The sequence below is a fragment of the Trichechus manatus genome, unplaced genomic scaffold (assembly GCF_000243295.1).
Source record: "Trichechus manatus latirostris isolate Lorelei unplaced genomic scaffold, TriManLat1.0 scaffold00047, whole genome shotgun sequence".
Lineage (NCBI taxonomy): Eukaryota > Metazoa > Chordata > Mammalia > Sirenia > Trichechidae > Trichechus > Trichechus manatus.
In genome coordinates, this window is record NW_004443983.1 from 9,915,863 (window position 1) to 9,937,951 (window position 22,089).

Consider the following 22,089-nt stretch of genomic DNA (forward strand, 5'->3'; position numbering starts at 1 on the left):
CCCCCCCCGCCGCCCCCATACCATTGTCTCTTGGTTCCTTTTTATCCTCTCTCACTACACCTTCATGAGCATCTTTCCTGTGATGCCACCTTTATCCGCTCTGTGCAGTCTCCGTGAGAAATCTCATTTGTATTCTCTGGTGAAATCATCTGTGTCGGCAGCTGTGACCTCTCTCCTGAGCTCTAGACTAGTAAGTTGACAGACCCACTAGGCGTATCTAGCTCCCCCACGGACCCACTAGGTGTGTCTAGCTCCCCATTTCATACCAGTTAACCAGATGCTGTGGAGTCGACACTGACTCTCAGTGACACCGTGTGTGTCAGTAGCTGTGCTTTGTAGAATTTTTCTGAAGTAGGTCACCAGTCCTTTTTACTCAAGTCACCTCTGGGTGGACTTGAGCCTTCAACCTTTTTGTTAGCAGCCAAGCGTGTTAACTATTTGTACCACCCAGGGGCACCTCAACGTCAAAATTTCTCAACTTAAATGTATCCTGCGCTCTCTCGCAATCCAAATCCTCAAAATTTTCCACTTCTTCCTGTATTTCTGTAATTAATAGCACCCAGCCACAGACCTGGAAATCATCCTAAATTTCTCCCTCCATCTCACAAGGTTTTAGAATACAGCTAGTTTTAATGTAACATGCATGTACTGGCTATATTTTCATCATTACCTTTTATTTTACAAATAAGCTGCTAAATTGGGTAGTGTCATTCCAAATGGACTTAGGGGAAATTTCATGCGTAAACATTCTGTCCTTGTTAAAAGTGAGAGGAAAAAAATAATTTCAATTATTCCTCTACGTTGACAGTTCTGTGTTTATGAATCCATAGAAACCCCAACCCAGAGGCATTTCTGCATTTGAAACTTGAGTTTGGTTTTTAAATTTGAAACTAAATTAGCAATTATAGAACTTCACAAAGCTATTGGTTTATCATTTTAGCATTCATATTGTACTCTGCTCGGTTTCCTATTCAATCACTTAAAAATAATAAATAGTATCCTTTCCTGCAAAATTAGAATTACCTTTAATGTCACCTTTGTTTCTTATGTATTAAATACAGAGAATCAAGTAATTAGTGGATTAAAATAACAGTTAAAATTTATTGTATTAAATAGGTTACTATAGTTTTTTTATATAGTTTTTATTATATATAGTTTTTATTATAGTTTAATTATTGAGTATTATATAACAGGCATTGAAGTTGCCACTTTACAGCTGTCATATCATTTCATTTAATCCACCCCATAATATGATGTGATGCAGAATGGAGACACTCAGAATCAGAGACATTTAACTTGCCCAGATTACACTGCTGTGTGGGTTGCTCTTCCCGGTGGCCCCTCCTGAGGTACATTAAGTATATAGTTAAAGCGTGGCCTTTGTATCCCTGCAAGTAATAGTTAAGAACTGGGTTTATGGGCATCTCCATTTTATTAGGAGTCAATGTTTTTCATGTATCAGTGGCCATTTATGACTGAAGATTTTGCAGTAACTTCAGTGTCATCATCCTGATCATCATAGCCCTGGGGTGATGTAGAAGTAAGTCATAAAGGGTGTGGTACTGAGTTTCATATGGACCTTATATTTTGTAATTTTAATTAATCGAAGGTGGTTTTGATGCAACCCTCCAAACATAGTCAACAAGAGAAAGTTAGTCCATGTAAAATATTATTTTTTATTTTATGAGTTAACAGTATTCTATCTGCTTATTTGAATATTTGATACCAAAAGGAGGACTGTCATCTGAAGAGTACTATGGTGAGTAATTTATATTCTCTCTTTCTTTTAGTGCAGTGAAACCTCATTCTTTTTCGAAGCTCGAAGTAAAACCGCTTGCAAGCATCTCTGGAAATGCAGTGTAGAGCATCATACATTTTTTAGGTATGCTAATGTGAAAGTTTTTTTCATTGTCCTAATAAATGAAAATTGCGTTTGTTTTTATAACCAGAATTCTGTTGTCTATACATAGAAACTTATAAGTGTTTCCTGTTTATTGATTTTTTTTTTAGCCACCTAATTTTCTGGATTGTATTGATACAAGCACATATATGCACAGATATCTTATTTGTTTATACTGTAAAAAAGGGTCAAGAGTAATTTTTGTTTTTAGGTTGTGTAAATGAGTACAGCTTTGGCTGTACCCAGGGGGTAGTGGTGGAAATTAAATGTTCTGCTTTGGATATACTTGATTTGAAATGCCTGTTAGCTATCTAAGTGGAGATGTAGAGTAGGCAGTTGGGTATATAAGGCTGAAGTTTACTGGAAAGACCAAGGCTGGTAATGTAAATTTGGTAGGTATTTAAGGCAAAGGGACTGGATGAGGTCACCTATGGAAAAAGTCAAAAGAGAGAAAAGCAGAAAGCCAACAGACTAAGCTTTAGGATCCTCCCAGTATTTAGAGAACAGGAAGAGCCAGTAGAGGAGTAGGAGAAGGAGCAGCTAGGAGAGTGCGTGGTGTCCTGAGGGATAAGTAAGGAAAATGTCTCTGTGGTTAGTCAAGTAAGATGAGGATAGAGAATTGACCATTAGATCATGTGGATGATTTTTGTTTGTTTGATTCACATCCTCATGTTGTAAAGGTAAAACTAATTTTAACAGCTAATACAGTAATCTTTTTTTAAAAAAACACTAAATTCTGCCCCTTATTCCCATTTGATTTAAGTGGAACAAGTATGGAGTCCCTGGGTGATGCAAATGGTTAATGTACTCAGCTGCTAATTAAAAGGTTGGAAGTTCAGCTCTACCCAGAGGTGTCTTGGAGGAAAGCCCTGGCAGTCTAAAAAATCAGCCATTGAAAACCCTATAGAGCACAGTTCTTCTCTGAAACATGTGAGGTCACCATGAGTCAGAATCAACTCCACGTCAACTGGTGGTTGAACAATTATGTCCAATAGTATGGTGCTTGAGGGGTATTCTTATAAAATGACTAATACCCTTTGTACAGTTTGTATTAGGAGAGGGGTGTGGCCCAGAATGCTTGAGGCATTGCCTCTAGTTTACTGGGATGGGCCTAGGAGCTCCCCATGGCATTGTGTGTTGAAGTTATTCCACAATGGGAAGTACTGGAGCATATTGTAGAAATAAGAGTAAACCACCACATCAGATAAATGACTAACTGCCACAGAAATGTTGGTATAGGTAAACCAACATAGTGCCAAAATTCCCAAGATAATTTAAGCAGAGAACAACTAAAGCTTCCTAGGGCAATGATGATTTAAGCAGAGAATAACTAAAGCTTCCTAGGGCAATGATATATAATAATGTTCAAAAAGTATGAGTATTTTGATATTACATAAAATCCCAGGTATGGTTATGTTTCAAATATTAGCTTAAACTAACTGGTTACTATTTCCTGCCAATAAGTAGAATAAATAAAATACTTTCACTAGCTGTGTTAAACACTATTGCACTACTGTATTTCCTATATAGCTTTATGCTCAAGTGTTACATAAGTATCTGTATTTATGAATTTCTGTCTAATTTTCTCTTAAAAATTAATTAGAATGCCAGAAAATGAATCAAATTCATTGTCAAGGAAACTCAGCAAGTTTGGATCCATGAGTTATAAGCACCGGTACAGGTAAATGGCGTTTTTCCCCCTTGATGTGTGGTTGTATATATTATATGTGTGAATAAATATTTAATTCAGTTGTCTACATACATGCACAATGAAGTTTGAGGTTTAATTTTTTTTCTTATTTTCCACAGTACCAATGTACTTCTTTAGCATAACAGTTTGTTAAAATTTTCTTGACAAAAATGATTTTCCAGATTTGAATATTTTTAATGTCTGCATTTACTGTTTTAAGTTTAGGGCTTTTAGAATGTAATAGAGCTTATGGTCTTCAGAAATTCATTTTGGTACAATTATCTCTTATTTCTAATTATTTTCTGTGTTTATGAAACAAGGTAGATGTTCTGAATAGTACCTGACTGAATGTGTTCTTAGGACTTAATCGATCCCCTGCAGTAACACAATGTATCCTTTATGGTGTAAGTCAAATCTGCCTCCTACAAATTAAGGCTACATACAGTAATGCTAGCAATTATGTCTCTACTTTACTGAGCTGTTACTAAGTGCCATGTACCATGCTAAGTGCTTTCTATAGATGTTTCATCTAATCATCACGGCCCTTCTGTATTATTATCCCCATTAATATGTGAGAAAATTAAGGCTCAGAGAGGCAGAGTCACTTCTCAAGGACACTCAGCTAGGAAGCGCTGGAGTGAGATGTACCTCCTGTAGTCTAACTCCAGAGTCTGTGCGTTTATCCACAAGGCAAACTGTTAGCCTGTTGCAGAAAAAGCCCACTGTCATAGAGCTAGGCAGGTGTTTGTGTCTTTAATACCAGCATTAAAAATTGGAGTGAGTTCTACATTTTGGGGAAAATTTTTTTGTTTTGTTTTGTTACCATACATTCTGTTCTGTGGAGAGCCTGTGAGATGCAAGACAGGAATTAGGTGCCCAGAGACACAAAGAAGGATCTGATTTAAGTGTCTCTGCCTTCAGGGAGCTACTGTATTATTAAAGCAGTGAGACAGCTGCCCAGGGCCTGTAAACCCAAGCAGGGTGCGAAAATGCAATACACAAGGTGGGACCACACTGTTCTGTCAGTTCCACTAGACACATCATTTAATGAAATGCTTCCCTAGGAGACTTAAAAATACAGCAGAGTCAATTGTTGGCAGCACACCAACATGCCAGATTATACTTCCTCTCTTTTATAACCCAATTTTCTTGTCTTGAATTTGAAACCAGAGATAATCAATGAAAGAGTGATTAATTAACTGTTCAGGGCATTCATCTTTACATATTATTCACTATGATATTTCATCCTTTGATGATTTTAAAAGAAAACTTAAGTTTTATTGTATTATAGATATTCTTGGCATTTGTATGAAAGCATTCATTGATGTCTAGAAATTTAACTTCCAGGTTATCAAGGTGTCTCCCTAGACAATGATATAATTCTGAGAAGTTTAGGGAAAGATTACTTACTTTTATATTGAGAAGAAGAGCTAATAACCAATATTTGGGCTATACTTCCAGGTGAGGCATAAAACATTTCCAGGTTTATGGAGAGAATGTATAAATCTATCTCCTTATCACTGTACTCAGTTAGTGAAAAGTCATCTGTCTCAATGTTCATACTATTGAAATTGTAATTATACTGTTTAACACATGCTTTGGTTGGCTCCTACAAATTTAGCCAGACCTGATTTCTCAAATTTATTGAAATACAAGTGTTGTGGCTACTGGGAATTATTATTAGAACATTATTGAGTTTTGCATATTAATTACCATTTCTTCCAAGAAAGTAATTAAAGGTAACCTTTGCAGAATTGGAGGCTCTGCTAAATCTGTTCTAATTTCATGGCTGGTGTTAACTGCCTAGTAAGTCTTACTGAAACCTAAATCTACACATCTGTATGTAGGAAGCACTAATGTTACACCATCCTTGGAAGAGAGACGTTTCATGCCACTAACCAGAGCTTGGCTTCGGCAAGGGCGGATCTCTGACTGCTGGGTGTTTATTGTCAAAAGAGAAAAACCACCAGACTTCAACATGCATCATATGTCTGCCCCTTTATTGAGACATTCTGGAGGTATTCTGGAATGAAAGCAGTGCTTTGGAAACACAGGCAGCCCCTCCTCCACCCTGAAGGCTTTTAGAGCATGGGAGTCAATAACAGGGTAACAGTGTAGCCGCAGTGTGTGAACATGGGTGTCTGCATTTGTGTGTGTTATTGTATATGTGTTTATAATGGTATGTGTGAGTGTCCTTGTCCATGGGTGTTACATAATGGAGGAAGACGGGAGAATTCTAGTCTTCACCCTGTTTCCTGAATTTTAGGCTTACAAAATACCAACGGGATTTTTTCATCTTTTGGGGAAAGTGGTCATTACTTAAGAAAGAGAAAAATCAGAATTTATTGATACATGACATCTACTCTCTTTAAAAATTCAAAATTAATTTTGTGGGGAAAAGGCTGAGTTGAAATCTAATTTTTAATTCATATTTTTCATTGTTTTACTATCAAAGACTAATACTTTGAAATAGAGATTGATTGATTAAATCTATGATTGATCAAATATTTGGTTATAAGTTGGTATCTCCTTCTCTGGGTCCCTTAAAATTTTACCTTGCTTTTACCTGTTGTTAAATTTGTAGAGAAGGATCCCCAGTGGCACAATGGTTAAGCACTCAACTGCTAACTGAAAGAAAAAGGTTAGTGGTTCAAACCCACCAGCCACCAGAAAAGACCTAGCGATCTGCTCCCATAAAGATTTTGGTTTAGGAAGCCCTATGGGGCAGTCTATTCTGTCCTATAGAGTTGCTACGAGTTGGAATCGAATTGATGGCATACAACAAACAACACTAAATTTGTAGGAAATTCCTAGTTTTGATTCATGAATGAATTTTGTATATTCATACTCCTGAAAGAGATCACGGGCTGAGAACTGCCCTGGGGCCCAGATGTCCTCCCTGCAGGACCTAAATCGTGTGAGCTGTCATGGGCTTTCACATTTCATAAAGTGTGGAAGAGAGACCAAGGTCTTGTGAGAACCTCCTTTGTGCTTTTACATGTGTTACTTTATTTAATCCACACAATGAGCTGACAAAGGAGGTATCATATCCTCATTTTTATAGATGAGAAATTTGAGGCCCCCCAAAAGTAAAATCACTGAACTAAGGACCCTTGACCAGTAAGTGGCAAATCTGGGATTTGAATCTAGGTGTCCTACTCTTGTTCTCTTCCCTTTACCACACTGATTGCTGATTATGCCCTCACGTTGAGACTGAAGGGCTGCTGGCAATGCCGCTCAACATAGAATAGGGGAGAGGGTGTGAGTACCAGAGTGGGAGGAGGCAGGGAAGTGATAATCATGGAAATAAAACTGTCTTGTTGCAACAGAGAGCCACCAGACATGAGTAGAGACACCTCACACTTTCATCTCTATAGCTGTCAAACACTTTCTGCTACAACCCTAGAAAATAGTAAGAATGAGTAGAAATACATTACAAATGAGGAAAATGAGGCTCTGGGAGGTTGGAAAAACAACCTGCTGACAGTCACCCAGCTAGGGAGAGGCAGAGCTGTGTTTTAAACTGGGCCCTGAAACATACCAACTGCCCCTTCTCCCCCACTGCCAGGCTCTGCTGTATGACCAGCTGGAGGCCAGAAAGCTTGCTCTCGTCCTGGATCCTGCGCAGCCTGTGGCAGATCAGTTTATGTTTCTGGACCATCGTCTTATTGATTTTGTGATACGATTTTCTCATTTCTTCTTTGTTCCTAAGAGAGAAAGCATGAGGAAAAATTGAATAATAAAGTAAAATCTCATTATAAAAGGCCTCAGTGGTCCACGTATTGGCTTATATTTTTAGGGCAAATAGTTTTTCCTCTATGCAGTGAAGTATGTGGTGCCCAGGTCTTTCTGGTCATAATAGAGAAAGTCTGTTATGAGTAGGACTTACCATCAGACTCCAAACTGTACGTAATAATGGAATTTTCTTCTCTATATGGAAATTTTTAAAGCTTTTCAGAAGAGGAGTATTGCTATTTGTATTACCTTATGTACCTTTCAAAAAAAAATAGTTAAATTTCAAGTGAAAGAAAACCTGTCGTAGTTTTCTTTCCTCTGCTCCCCTCCTCTTTCTGATTCCCGTGAGCTATTGAATGTGAAGTACACTCGTGGATAGGATCTGGCATCTTAATTCCCATGGTAGTCATACTGAGTGGTGTCCCCAGTTGGCCTGATGAGAGCCACTTTTTATGAGTGTTTCAAGTACCCTTTGTTTCTAATAATGCTGAATCGGGTAGTGAGGTTGGGAGATGTCCACAGAAGCACTTAGGAAGTGAATCTTTGTAAGTCTGGTTTAATCTCTTCTGGGGAGTGACCAGTATTTACCCTGTAAATGTAGGATGAATAAGATTTGGGGCCATTAAAGGCTTTTATCCACCCATAGTTGGCTCTGCTAGTGGTGAATCAAAATAAACATAGAGAAATGCATTTTTCTTGCACCTGAATGATGTTTTTCTGTGTGAAAGCCAGGGTCATTCATTGGTTCAAATTCAGCAAGTGTGGAATGAAATTTCAGTAAGCTAAATGTTCGCTGAAAGCTAGAAAATGAAATTACACCATTCCTTGGGAAAATTTCTTGAGGAGGTTGACTTGGCCCTGGGGAAAGTTTGCCCTCTTGAATTCTCACTGAATCTTTAGAGAAGGAGCACTTTGCATGGAGATCTGAACTAGCTTTAAATCTTGGGCGCTTTATCTGGCACCGGTGGGGTGGGCATAATAAATGGCTGATTGTTTCACAGGAAGACTCAGAGTAAAACCACATCACATCTACTGTTCCTGTGAAGGATAAACTTGCCTTATAGGTACAGCACAGGGATAGTCATGTAGAATCACTACCCCGTGTATTAGCCTAACATGATATCTGTATTATTTAGCTGTAGAGCTGGAAGAGACTGCCAGCAACCTGTAGTTCTAGTCTGTCATTCTACTTAAATCTAAATCAAATTCTCCTTGTTTCTTTCTCTGAAAGGTCTTCCTTCTATCTAATCTAAATCTCTCCTACTGGAATTTAGTATCAACAAGGTCCATATGCAATGAGAATCAATTAAGAACTGCAATGTCCTTACAGCCACTTGTGTCTTTTTTTTTTCTCTCTCTCAGCTCTGCAGATATTCTGAGCAAGCCATTGTTTAATTTTGTGGCTGTATGATTTTCCTTTTTTAATCAAAATGTTGCATTTTCAATTGGCAGGACAGCTTTGCAAATGAGCCGAGACCTTTCTGTTCAACTTCCCCGGCCAGATCAGAATGTGGCAAGAAGTCGAAGCAAGACTTATCCTAAGAGAATAGCACAAACCCAGCCAGCTGGTAAGTCATAGTGCCCCTAAGTTATCAAGTGTAGCCTCACATTTTCTCTTAGGCTGGTAGTAAGGTATGCTCAGGTGGTGACTACAGCCCTGTAGTCTTTTTATTATTAATACTAGAATTTTCCATTTGACCCTAAAAATGACCAAATGATCAGAAATTATTAATAAGTACATGATAGCCAACTTCAAACACCATAACCTATTTACTGAGTATATCTTTTTTTTTGAAGTGGTTAAATAAAATCTCAACCAAGAAATTTCCTAGTTATGTATATCTGAGATTGGAATTGAAACAAAACCTTAGCAAAAGTCCAAGAAAAGGGAATGCTGTTGATAGAACTTAATATGCACAGAATCAAGTTTGTTTTGTTGATATTTCTTTTGTTCATGAGCTATAATGTACATATAGAAAAGTATATGATATACATACATACATTTGCATTTTAATTATAATTTTACTGCCTATGTAGCCTTCTCTAAACATATTATTTTGCCTGTTTTTAACTTTATATGAAGAAATCATTGTATGTATTCTTTCGTGTTTTACTTCTTTCTATCAGCATTATGTGTAATGTGTACTAAAATGCATTTATTTTTCTTGTTGTGATTATTCTATTGTATGACTAAAGTACCACATAAGCATTATCTTTATCCACTCTACTGCTAATGGACATTTTGGTTGTTTAGGTTTTTGTTTTTAATACAGACTTTCTTTAATAAAGTCACCCAATCAATTCATTTTAATCTATGTTCAATGCTCAAAGCTCCCAGAGTTTTTTAAAGTGACTTTACTGACTTTTGGTTGTGGCTTACTTATAAGTATCTTGTCCAGCACTGTCCAGAGTCCTTTCACATGAATTATTACTATTTGAGCCCATAAGAACCTTGTGAAATGAGTGGGGCAAGGCAAAGGATATGTTTCCATTTTACAGATGAAGAAGACATGGTCCCAGAAGCTAGAGCTGGGTAGAGCTGGGACTAGAGCCCAAGTCTCCTGGGTCTTTCTGCCATATAGTGTGAGTGAATGGCGTTTTCAGTAATAATAATTAACATCCGAACATTGCGTACCAGTTGACATAACATTCTAACATACATTGTTTCATTTACTCCTCATGCCCAGCCTATGAAAAGTGTATGAGTTTGCTCCACTGCATCTGGATGTGAGAATGTCACCTTGCTTATTGTTTCTAAAATAAAATTTAAATCTGGCTGGAAGTCCCTCCTCCCATTGGCATGAGAGAAAATTAAATTCTTTCTGAGGGTTCTATAGCAAAAATAAAACATGATACAAATTTACAACAGATTACTTTGCCACATAAGTATTACAATCTCCATTTGTAGATGAGGATGAAGAAACTATGATTTAAAGAGGTAATTTGATCAAGATTACATAATAAATAGGTAGCTTAGTCAGGACAAGAACTCTAGTCCTCTAATGCCTAGACCTACACTTTATCTTTTGTGCTTATCTTTGTATGTAAAACCAGCTGCCATTGAGTAGGCTCCGACTTAATATTGATCCCGTCTGTTTCAGAATAGAACTGTGCTCCACCGGGTTTTCAGTGGATGATTTTTTGGAAGTAAATCACCAGGGCTTTCTCCCAAGGTGCCTCTGGGTGGACTTGAATGTCCAACCTTTCAGTTAGCAGCCAAGCGAGTTAACTGTTTGTACCACCCAGGGACTCCTCTCTATATGTAAACAGCTGCAAATCCCTTTTGGAACAGCTAGAGTAGGGCTATAATTAATAAGCAAACTTCCAAATCTTATGCTATTTCCAAAGCACTATGCCTCACAAAATTATCCTGAGACCAGCTGAGAATATCAAAAGCGTTCCCTGCTTCAAATCAACGTTTCATTCTGCTTGAGAGGCTGGAATCACACATGCTTTTTGTAAAACCTACTCAGGTTCTTCCCTCTTTTCTCCTTGTTTGCTGCCTCTGCAATGTGGTTTTTTGGCTCTCTTTGGAAGCCCAAATATTAGAAGCTGGTTAATTTAAGGACAAAGTTTGTGTGTGTGTGTGTGTCTGTGTGTGTGTGTTTTCCCCATGGCTTATGAAGAACCCGTTGACATCGGGTCAATTCCAAACCATAGCGACCCTATAGGACAGAGTAGAACTGCCACATAGGGTTTCCAAGGAGCAACTGATGGATTCCAATTGCCGACCTTTTGGTTAGCAGTTGAGCTCTTAACCACTGCACCGCTAGGGCTCCTGGCTTGTGAAGATCCAGCCAATTGCCATTTTCACAGAGCAACCTGGGATTGTGTTGACCTGTCTATCTTCTTCCCATCACATCCATGCTGACCCACACCTGAGGCCAGCATTTCAGTTCCCACCCTGCTCTGCCATCAGGAATATGAACAGAGCCCTCCCAGCATGGCCTGTTGTGTTGGGCCCATTAAAATGTAGTCTGTCTGCAGCAGGTAGATGAGGTGGTAGGTGAGGCACATGGCTATGCACAGCCCAGCCTCCCAGCATCAGGGGGATCTAAAATCCAACACATATTATAGCTTTATTCTTATAAAAACACATGCTTATTTTAGAAGGCATAGGAAGCTTAGACTTTGCCCTCCCAAAGGAAAAAAAAACCCAAAACTTCCATAATCAATTCCACTCTCCTAGTACAAACACAATATTATATAGCCTTTTAGTCATTTGTATATCTTTTGCACAAAAGTGATATAGTATTATTGTATAACCTACTTTTCTTATTTAATAATATATTACGGATATGTTCTAAGTCTTTAAATCTTGTTATGCAGTACCATTTTAATGTCTGTGTGTTTTTCTGCTGTATAGATATATAGATATGGCATACTTTTTTCAAATAATTTTTAGTTCTTAGATATTTAAGCTGTCTCAAAAATGGAAAAGTATAAATATAACTGAAATGAATATCCTTATAGTAATAACTAAGTGTTCATAATAATTTATTATATGTATTTTAAACATAGGTATATTTTCATTATTTTTATTCTAAAAAGAGGATTAAAGCAATGCTCTACTAAAAACTAAGACTTCATTGTGAGCATGTTTCATTTTGATTTTGACTTACTTTTAGCCTAACTTTTTTGAACCTGTGTCTCACAAAGACCGTGATGTGCTCTGGGGACTCAGACATCACTCTCCCCTTGATGGGGTGATTGTTCAGCCTGGGGAATGACCATTTAACAAATACCCGAGATGATGCAATGTTTGGTTGCTATCATGCATATATGAAGGATGTTGGGTGGCAGGAATTAATTTGATTCCTTTCTTTTTTTTTTTTAATGTTGCATTTTCTTTTTCCTCTAATTCAAATATACTCTGAAGCCCAGAGTTGAACCCAGCTGGTGAGACGCTTACCTCAGGCATCCCTCCACCCTTAGGTCATGGTGAAGTTCTAACTTAGAGCAGAATATTCAGAGCACCCTCCAGTCTTTATTTACATTAGTCACCATTTACAGCTCCTTGTCCAAGCCCACATGGCTTCATTATGGTGGGTGGTTCTTCTGTTCCTGTGTGAAGTTGGACTGGGGGGTTTATGGGAGGGGAGATGTCTTTGCTGAGGCTGGGAGGCCCTTGGACCTAGGGTCCAGCCTGCCAAGAGAGACTTTACAGCCAGTCTCCCTGCCACCTTCCCTGGGTGCCGTGAGGAATGTGCTGCAGGTTAGTATAACCCTCAGGCCTCTGACCTCTTCCCCACCGTACAGGCAGCTCCTCTAGCCTGTCACTGCCTTCTCCCACACTCCCAGCTCCAGAGCAGCCCTCTCCCTCGGAAACTGGGACTCATGGGTACGTGGGCAGGAAAGGGAAAACAACTCTCATTCTTTTTTTTTTTTTAATTTATTTTGTTGTTGTTGATAATATACATAGCAAGACATACACCAATTCAACTGTTTCTACATGTACAATTCAGTGACACTGATTACATCTCATTCTTTTTGATTATCTTTTACTGGCAAAAGGAAAACAAAAAAGGCATCTCAGTGAATTACTCCACTGTGGTTACTTAAATTTTATTTAAAAATTGTGATAATAAAAATGGTAGAAAACTGATTTTAAGACGTACAAAATGTTAATTTTATCAGATGGTACTGTATTTGGCAAAAATGGAGTTACGATTTAAATAGAAGATAGGATTTTTTTTGTTGTCTAGTAAAGTCAGCAATTAATTTTCATACTGCTATTTTCTCTAAAATAAAAGTTTAGAACAGTAGTTTCAGGAATCATCAGCATAAATTCTCACATTGTTTTAACATTTATATATAATAAAAAGACAAGTTATGATAGAAAGGGATTTTTACTTTTTGTTAGTTTACGTTATTAATTTATAGTATAGTATGACTTGTTATTTTAGAAGACATTCTTTTGTTTCCTCTGAAGTTAAAGTAATTCAATTAAACTGCATTCCAGTTCTCTGCAAGTTTAAAAAGCCTCTTTTTTCACCTCTCAATCAGAACTAATAAATATCCTGGTCGCTAAAAAGCCATTGTGTCTATAATCTGCCAAGTTTAGGCCTTGGCACCTCTATGAGGAAGTACATTCCAGAGTCAAGAGTGCTGCACCCAGCGTGCCTGCCGCCCCACCCCAGGAGTTCAGCACCCGGGCAGGCAGCCAGAGCATTCCTGCAAATCACAGCTGCCTCACGGCGCTCATGGTGCAGCGGGAAAAGAGATGACAAGAGAGGAAAGTGCATATTTGTATAGCCCTTTCTCTGACAAGGTCTTGGCAACCCACACAGGTGGGTTCTTGTCAAAAGACAGTCTCTGCTGTGAGTAGGCGATAAAGACAGAACACTTGTATATAACCCATAATTAGCTGGATTAATGGATGAAACCATTGTAATGGATAAACAATGCTGTGATTGTCTGGTGCAGCACTTAAGTTCTTAAAAACATCCCACTTAAAAACATAGAAATATGTAGCAGTGTAGTCTTCGGACAACTGAAAAGCAAAATGGAGTGACATTTTGAATTTCCACTCCAAGTCTGTGGAGGAAACCACAAACACAGATGCCTGAGGGGTTGTGAAAATGATTTCTGAGTGAGAATGATTTGTGCCCAGTGGGAAAGGACAGCTACTTCTTGGGCCAAGCTAATTGTTTCTGTGCAGGAGAGTGGACCCAGTGTTACCAAATCTTCCAGTGTTTCATGAGAAGCGGGAAATCTAGATACTTGTGTGAACTTTTCAAAATTTTAATATCGGCAATTAATTTAATTTTAAAAATCTCTGTGTGCTAAATTAAACATTCCTGAGGCCATGATTCGACTTGAGGGCTGCCTCCTTGGACCTCTGATTGACAGAGCTGGTATTAATGGCTAATCCACCATGTGGCTGAGAGATGCCACCACTTGCTCTGGGGCTCACAGTAGGTTTCTCCAACATTCCCTGTGTGAACATCACTACGTCTGATTCAAAAGATCCATCATTCCCAAAACAAGCAATTTGTAGTTAGTAGGTCAGTCTGCCAACTCCAAGGGATGATAGTGTATACAGCTTTGGACCCCATAGTGAGTGATTTCTATGTATACAGCTGGCAAGCATGTGTCCTGAGGCGGGTGCAGCCAAAAACAGGTGAGAAAGAAATGCTTTGATACAGTGAAGTACAATTTCGCTTGATACAGTATAGCTCTGGGCTGCTGAGAAATAGTAATGTTAAGAAAGCAATAATCAATTATTGAACACTTCCTCTGATTGGCATATTGTGTCAGATGTGAGGGTCAGCAGAGGCTCAGTTAGGCTTATGGCAATCAGAATTTTTTTTTCCTTTTTTTTAAGGCAGAGGAAAGTCAAGCTATGTGAATAGAGACTGGTGTGTCAGACCAAGGCAGTGTAATTTAGTAAACTAGATCTGATGAAGCGGGTTCAACCTCAGCATTCCATGTAGTGAATGTACGACCTTGTGAAGTCACTTAACCAGTCCGAGCCTCAGTTTCTTTGTCTGTCAAATGGAGATATCATGCCTAGGTTGTTGTCATGGAGATGATGTCTGAAATGGACTGAGTGTTGTGTTGAGCACATCAAGGGGCTTGGTAGACTCTAGTTTCCTTCTCCTAAACCAAAAGGAAGTCCTTTTATACACAGTGTGGAAAAGTCTGCTGATCTACCTGTCAGTCTTTGAATTCTATTTACCATAGTAGTGTCAATTTCATATAAACCAGTTGCAGCTGAATTGTCTGTGACTCATGGTGACCCCATGTGTATCAGAGTAGAACTGTGCTCTATAAGGGTTTGCAATGGCTGATTTTTCAGAAGTCGTTTGCCAGGTCTTTCTTCCGAGGCACTTCTGGGTGAATTTGGACCTCCAACCTTTCAGCAGCTGAACATGTTAACCATTTGCATCACCCAGGGACTTGCAACTTCATATACAAAGGATAATATGATTATGTTGAGTGCAAGAGATCAGGAGAGGCCATTCAGGTACAGTGAATGGGGCTTGGGAAGAAAATTGGGTAGAGTTTCCCTTAGTTCTCCAAGATTTGGTATAAATAGGGCATGAGGGGAGTAGACACGTCAAAGTGCCCTCCATGTGTAGGTTTCTTCTGTCCCACCTGCCTGCAGATGTCTGAGTACCCCAGGCAGCTGTTGTGAGGCAGTATCAGGAGCACAGAGTCAAGGGTTATCTTCTTTACTGTGTTTCTGCTTTTCAGAGTAGCCTTTAGTCCAGGTCATTTTTCTTCTTTGATTTTTACACCACCATCACTGCCTGCTCCCCTGTCAATGCCCACTGCTCCCCGGCCTCCTGGATATATTCTATCGCTATGAATTGCAAACAACGAATTCCTTACAGTGAATTTATAATAATGATGAGATGCATGATAGTTTTAAAGTTCACATAGTTAATCATTCTAACATCTGTGTAAGGAGGTTCCCATTTGAAGTAACTAACTCCTAGGCACAGTGGAGTGCATTTTTTATGTCAAGCCTATAATGGAAACAGAGAAGAGAAAGGGCAAAGCTATAGGGACTTAGGGAGAGAAGGAAACTTGTTGACCGAGCAGCAAACAGAAGCTGGGGCTCTAGATCAGGGATTTTGCAAGTAAGTCTCTATCCTCTTAGTTGGTTCAGAAAGTTAGTAGATCAGCAACATCACTTCTACAATATGAGCAGCCCTGTTGCTTTATTGCTCATGGTCACAGAGACTGGAAACAAATATCCATCAGTAAGGAACTAGCCTAATAAGATAATGTATGTGCACTCAGTGCAATACCATCTGTTGTGGGGTTAACTTTATCCAAAGAATTTGGTCTTTGTCCTTGGTTCCTGAGAAATAACCTTTAAAACCCTGAACTTTCCCCAATGATTGGAGTGTCTTTGGTAAGGACCCTAGAACTCACCTGAGGGTTTATGACTCATGTTGAGTAGGGGCTGACTATGCCAGGAAGATCTTGTAATATCAGCCCCACGGTATCAACCTCGTGATACTCACTTACCTCAGGGGAGAGGGGCTTGAGTTTGAATTATGTAATGAGACACCCAATAAAAGCTCTGGACACAGAAGGTCCATGGGCTTCCTGGTTGGTAATAGACATTGATGCACGTGGGAGGATAGCACATCCTTTGGGACATGGAAGTTCCACACTGGGAACCCTCCCAAACCTTGCCCTATGCGTCTCTTCTTTTACATTCTTTTAGCTATGATAAAACTGTAATTGTAACATCTTTTGTGAGTTCTATGAGTTGTTCTAGAGAATTATTGAACCTGAGGGAGTAGTGGGAGCCAGCAAGATCCCTGAGCTTATGACTGACATTGTGAAAGGGTAGTGGGAAACCCCTAAATCTATAGCCAGCAAGTTGGAAGTGAGGATATTGTGGATACCCCCAGGCTTGCAGCTGGTGTCTGAGGTCTCCGGCAGATTTCACAGTCTGGAGGACTGTGTCCTTTATCTTGGGAGGTCTAGCAAAGCTCCAGATGGTTAGGGTCAGAGGAAGAAGTGATGCTTGTGCAGCTGGTGTCAGAAGAGAGGGGAACAGAATTGATTTGAAATTGATTGCAATCGATCCTTACATCTCTATTAAAAAGGAATCTGAGAGCAGGATTTGAACTTGTGTCAGTCTGATTCACACGGTCCCACAATATCTACTATGAAAGGCTGGACCCCATGACAAGCCCACCAAGGGAGAGGAATGCCACGCACTAAAACTTACTGAGCATCACTGTGTGCCTGACACTGTGCTAGGCACTTTCCAGATAGTACCTCACTCATTGCTTTTAGAATATACTGTAACTCTCAATGTACAGGTGATAAGATGGAGGTTGGGACTTGTCCAGGGTCACAAAGCTGAGATTTGCACTCAGGTCGGTCAGAGTCTACAATGCAGAGAGGGGGAAAAAAAATCGTATGTTCTGATACGGAATGTTCTATGATCTCCAGAGTATAGTTTAAAAAAAAAAACAACAACAAGGCAGAGGGTCTGGCAATGTACAATATATTCCCATTGTATAAAATAAATAAAAAAGACAAATGACAAATAAAAATCAGGGATATGAATATGCATACATATATGCTTGCATAAATTAGAATATTTCTGGCAGGATATTTAAGAAACTGCTAACAGTAGTGGCCTCTAGGAAGGATTTCTGAGAGAATAGAGGTCAGGGTGGAAGAGAGGTTTATTTTGACTATGTACTCTTTACCACCGTGTGAATTTTCACCATGCTGTATTTTTAAAAACCCCTGCAGATAACTGTCATGAATTCATTAAGTTCACATCATGGTTTCAGATGCACGTTCAAGTTTCCGATAGAGATGTTCTCACAAACAGCTCAGAGCTGAGGACACTCTTTTATGCTAGAAAGCGTACAACCTGATTTATGGAAAAAGTAATGGAACAGTATAAGACTTACCGTACAAAATTCTAAGGTTAGGAATTGTAAAAAACAACCCGAGTCTTCAAGATAGGCATAAAACACATTCATATCTGTCCATTTTAATCCAGGTCTTAAAATACAGAAGATTGCATTATGAGTCATCAAGTTACATAACATTACTGCATTGTATCAAATGATGAAGACTCCTGGTAGAACTCCAAAGCCCTTGGATTAGAGGAAGTAGAAGACAATCACTTTATGTTGTGTATAGGAAACTGAGGCTCGAAGTGGTGATTTGCAAGTGTAGCAAGTTCTGGAACCTGACAGGTATCTAGATGAGACTCATGAGCACTGTGAGGAATGTCTAGGAAAATTGAGGGTAAAGAAACTGGAAAAAGACAGGGACATAATTAGCTCTCACATCTATTGAGGAGTGTTTGGTGGGTATCAGTGAAGTTTTTGTTTGTTTATCTCTAGGTCAGCTGAAGCCAGGGAAGGGAAGATATTTAAATTCTCATAAAAGGGAATTAGAACAAGTCATGCTGACCAAGAGTTTTATGTGGGTGGTTATGGAGATAATTTCTAGAAAATTTAACGAGTGTTAACTTTCTTTGGGAGAGAGTTTGATTGTGGCTCTCTTTCTTCTGCAAGATGACAAACTAGATGTCAATAATCTGTTAAGATATGGTCCAAACATGTGATCCCTTCTCTTAACTCTGACTGTAAGAACCCTTGCTCTGAGGAAGTCTTAGGTTGCTTCTAGACTGGTTACTTAAAACTTTGCATTGAGAAGGCATGTGGTACAGTGGCGAGTGATTAAAAAAAGAGAAACAAAAAAAGGTTTAAAGTTGTATCTGATTTGAGTAGATCTGAATTCTTGGTCTAATTTGGCTGTGACATATAACAAGTCACTTACCATTCTGAGCTTTCATCTTATTATCAATAAAATAAAGGAATTGAGCTATATAAGCTTTAAAGACACCTCTTCTTCCTAAAATTTCCTGCTACTCTATTTAGCTTACTTGTTATAGAGTTGAAATATGAAGGAATTTTTGGAAAGCTTGTTTTTTAAGCCTGGTTTTTACCACTCCAGAAGTCTTATAGACTTGTGAAAAATATCTTCCCAGATTACAAAATATATTTTTTGTCATTGGAAGTATATATTATATTGGGTCATATTTTCGTATGTGCAAAATGTTTTGATTGGGTCTTTTAAACACATTGAAATTCAAATGAAACTTATAGATAATTTTGAATGAAATTAATTGCATCCTTTGCTTTAAATTTATTCTTTTAATGCAAATTAAACAGATAAATTTAGCTTCTTACCTCTTTAGTTAATTTACAGTTAGAAATTAGTGCTATCTTCCTGGATGCAAATAAAAAGTCATTCCTTTCTGGATGCGTTTTTGTATAGCTTTGTTTCCACCTTTCAGTCCTGTGTGAATATAACCACAGACTAGTCCTTTCTTGAACCTGCTTGTATTTTTGGAAGGCAGCAATGCAAACTGGCTCCACTATGGCAATTGTTTGCCTCACAGTTCTTCATTTTAGTAACTGTTTAGGCAAATTTCCTTGCTTTCTCACTTCTGTCTCTTCTACTTCATGCTAGGATATGAAAGTGTGTCTGTCAGCTCCTTGAGATTCTGTTTTGGGATTGATCTCTTGAGCAGATGGTGTCTGAGGATACTACAACTTTGTTTTACTCTCAGATTCGTAATTTCCAGTGGTAGTTTCTCTGCCAGCATTTTTAGATTTTTAGAAATCTGGGATTATTTTTTACGGCTCAGCTGCCTTATTTATTAGTATAAATGTGAAAAATGTTTGACGTCCTGGAGTTCAGTGCTGTTTTGTTAGGTGTAAGGAGAGGAGGTGAGGCAAGGGAGAAAGGAGCTACGTTTATTGCGGAGCAGGTGGCCTGCTTGGCACTTTGAACACTGTGCTGTGCAGATCATGTGACCAAGTATCCTGAAGGGATGAAGGGCAGTCCTCTATAAAAATGGCCTTGACCCCCTCCATTCTCTCCTGGGGTGAGAATGGGCACCTGGTGAAGCCACCCAATCAGATTCCTCTCCAGAGAAGTTGGAATTGGAACCCAGAGGATGAGTCACTTAGCTGAGAGGAGCCAAACTGTTTGGGGCTTCTGTTACATTCCAGGTACCAGGTACACACGTGAACAGAGAAGCTGTTTTGCAGAGAAAGAAGAATGGAGTCTACTTACCGTGAGAAACACCAAGGTACCATGAAGCTTTGAGAAGAGAATGGGAGCAGGAGGCTTACCAGTAAACCAGTTGCTTCTGAGTTGCTTCTGACTTATGGTGACCCCATGTATGTCAGATTAAAACCATGCTCCACAGGGTTTTCAAAGGCTGATTTTTTGAAAGCAGATCACCAGGCCTTTCTTCTGAGGCACCTCTAGGTGGACTCAAACCACCAATTTTCTCCAGTAGCAGCAGAGTGTGTTAACCATTTGCACCACTAGGACTTAGTAGCCATGAATTCTAGTGACCTGCAGACTGGCTCTGTTTCCCACATTTGGTTCTGTGAGATTCTGTTGTGTAATTGTGATGAATCCCTTTCTGATTTGAGTTGGTGTCTCTACGAATCAGAATCAACCCCACAGCAACTGATTGGTTTTGTTTTGGTTTCCTTGCATCTAAACAATGGATAACATTACTTGATATAATCCTTTTAGTAACCCTGTGAGGAAGGTGGTTGATATCCTCCTTTTCCAGAAGAGGAAACTGAAGCTCAGAGAGATTAAGTACTTATTCAAGGTTACGCAGAGAGTAAGAGCAGGTCCAGGATTTGAATTTGGAATACTAGGTCCATGCTTGGAAAGAAAATGGAAAATAGAGGTGAAGGCCTGGTTACCTAGAACTATTTGTAAATATACATCCCTGTTTTTGTCCCTGTGTGTGATTTCTTTACTCAGATAGATCTAACTTGTTTCAGCAGATGTTATCAAGAAGACGGTACATTCTGCTCCTTTATACAGGAGCAGCAAGTCAGCCTGCTTTTACATTGAGCTATTGAGCCGTCCTTTAAAAAAATGCTTCAGTTCTTTGGGACATTTTTCCTAGCAAAGAGAGGAAAAGGCAATAACGGTGTTAAGTGCACAAAGCATTAAGGAGCATCATATAGTGCAGGTGTATGTTTGTCCAAGGATGTTTATCCCTTGTTGGTACCCTTCTCTATTCTGCCTTGGAACTGGTGTTTATTTTCATTCTGAAAAAGAGCTGTTAATATATGGCAAGTCTAGTTAGATTTTCTCTAAAAAGTTAATGTTTTCACTCTTTCTGGGAATATTTAGCATTCCAAGCATAGCTATCAAAAGTAGAAAAGCAAGCAAAACTAAAGGCTTATGGTATATTCAAGTTAAAATCATAGCTCTAGTGAGTTGCCATAAATGACACCTTCTTGCTTTCCATTCTCATTTAACAAGAATTTACTGAGCACCTCTTTGGCATAAGACCCCATTCCATGGTGCACAGAAAATGAACAAAACTTGGCCCCAGATCTATAGTAACTTAGTCATATAATAATAATAATGTAGCAGTTTATTTAGTGCTTACTAAATGTCAGTCACTGTGCTAAGGACTTCCTATCAATTATTTAATTTAACCCTCACATCCACCATATAGGTAGTTGGTGGTATCCCCATTTTATAGATAAGAAAACTGAGGCCCAGAGGGGTTTAATAACTTGTCCAAGATCATACAATGAGTAAGCTGGCAGAGCTGAGAAACAAATCCTGTGTGAGAAGCAAAGTCTGTAGGACTTCAACTTTGTCTTCTTAACCTGTTTGCCAGACTAGATGGGTAAAAGATACACTTAAATACAGGCAGGATGTGTCAAGTGTGGAGTGGAACACTGAAGGAGTCATAAGAGTTCAGAACTGCAACTTGCTTATGGGTAGAGATAATCCATGACGCTTTTTTAAAGGAAGTGGTTTTTGAAGGATATGTGGATTAGAGCAGTAGATTTCAAGTTGAGGTGTGCACACCCTTGGTTGAGGGGGGAAGTTACATGAGGTATGTGGGCACAGACAGTTTTGATTGAATTGATTTCCAGATTCCATTTCCTAAAATGAATCTAAAAATCTGCCCGTGGTACTAGACATGCCGATTCTTTCTCTGCTTGCCTTTTTGCAATGGATCTTCTCCTATTTTACAAAAAAAAAGACAGACCTCTACACCATCTGGGCCAATGATAATGCTTTGACCCTAAATATTAAACCTCTTGGGTTGGTATTGGGAAAGTAAATGACTCTCATTACCAAGTGACATGTCCTTTTCTTTTTGATATGTTGCTGAATTCTATTGGCTAAAATTTTGTGGAGGATTTTTGCGTCAATGTTCATGAGGGATATCGGTCTGTAATTTTCTATTTTTGTGGTGTCT

General features: G+C 38.8%; 1 protein-coding gene across 1 annotated transcript in view; it reads left to right on the forward strand.

Annotated features, from left to right (window-relative positions):
- EPB41L4A (erythrocyte membrane protein band 4.1 like 4A) overlaps positions 1–22,089 on the forward strand; it is a 330,037-nt gene that overhangs the window by 228,698 nt on the left and 79,250 nt on the right. Inside the window, exons 10-12 of the mRNA XM_004376996.2 lie at positions 1,791–1,882; positions 3,504–3,581; positions 8,772–8,893. Coding sequence (XP_004377053.1) covers positions 1,791–1,882; positions 3,504–3,581; positions 8,772–8,893 — 292 coding nt within the window. The remainder of the gene's footprint in view (positions 1–1,790; positions 1,883–3,503; positions 3,582–8,771; positions 8,894–22,089) is intronic.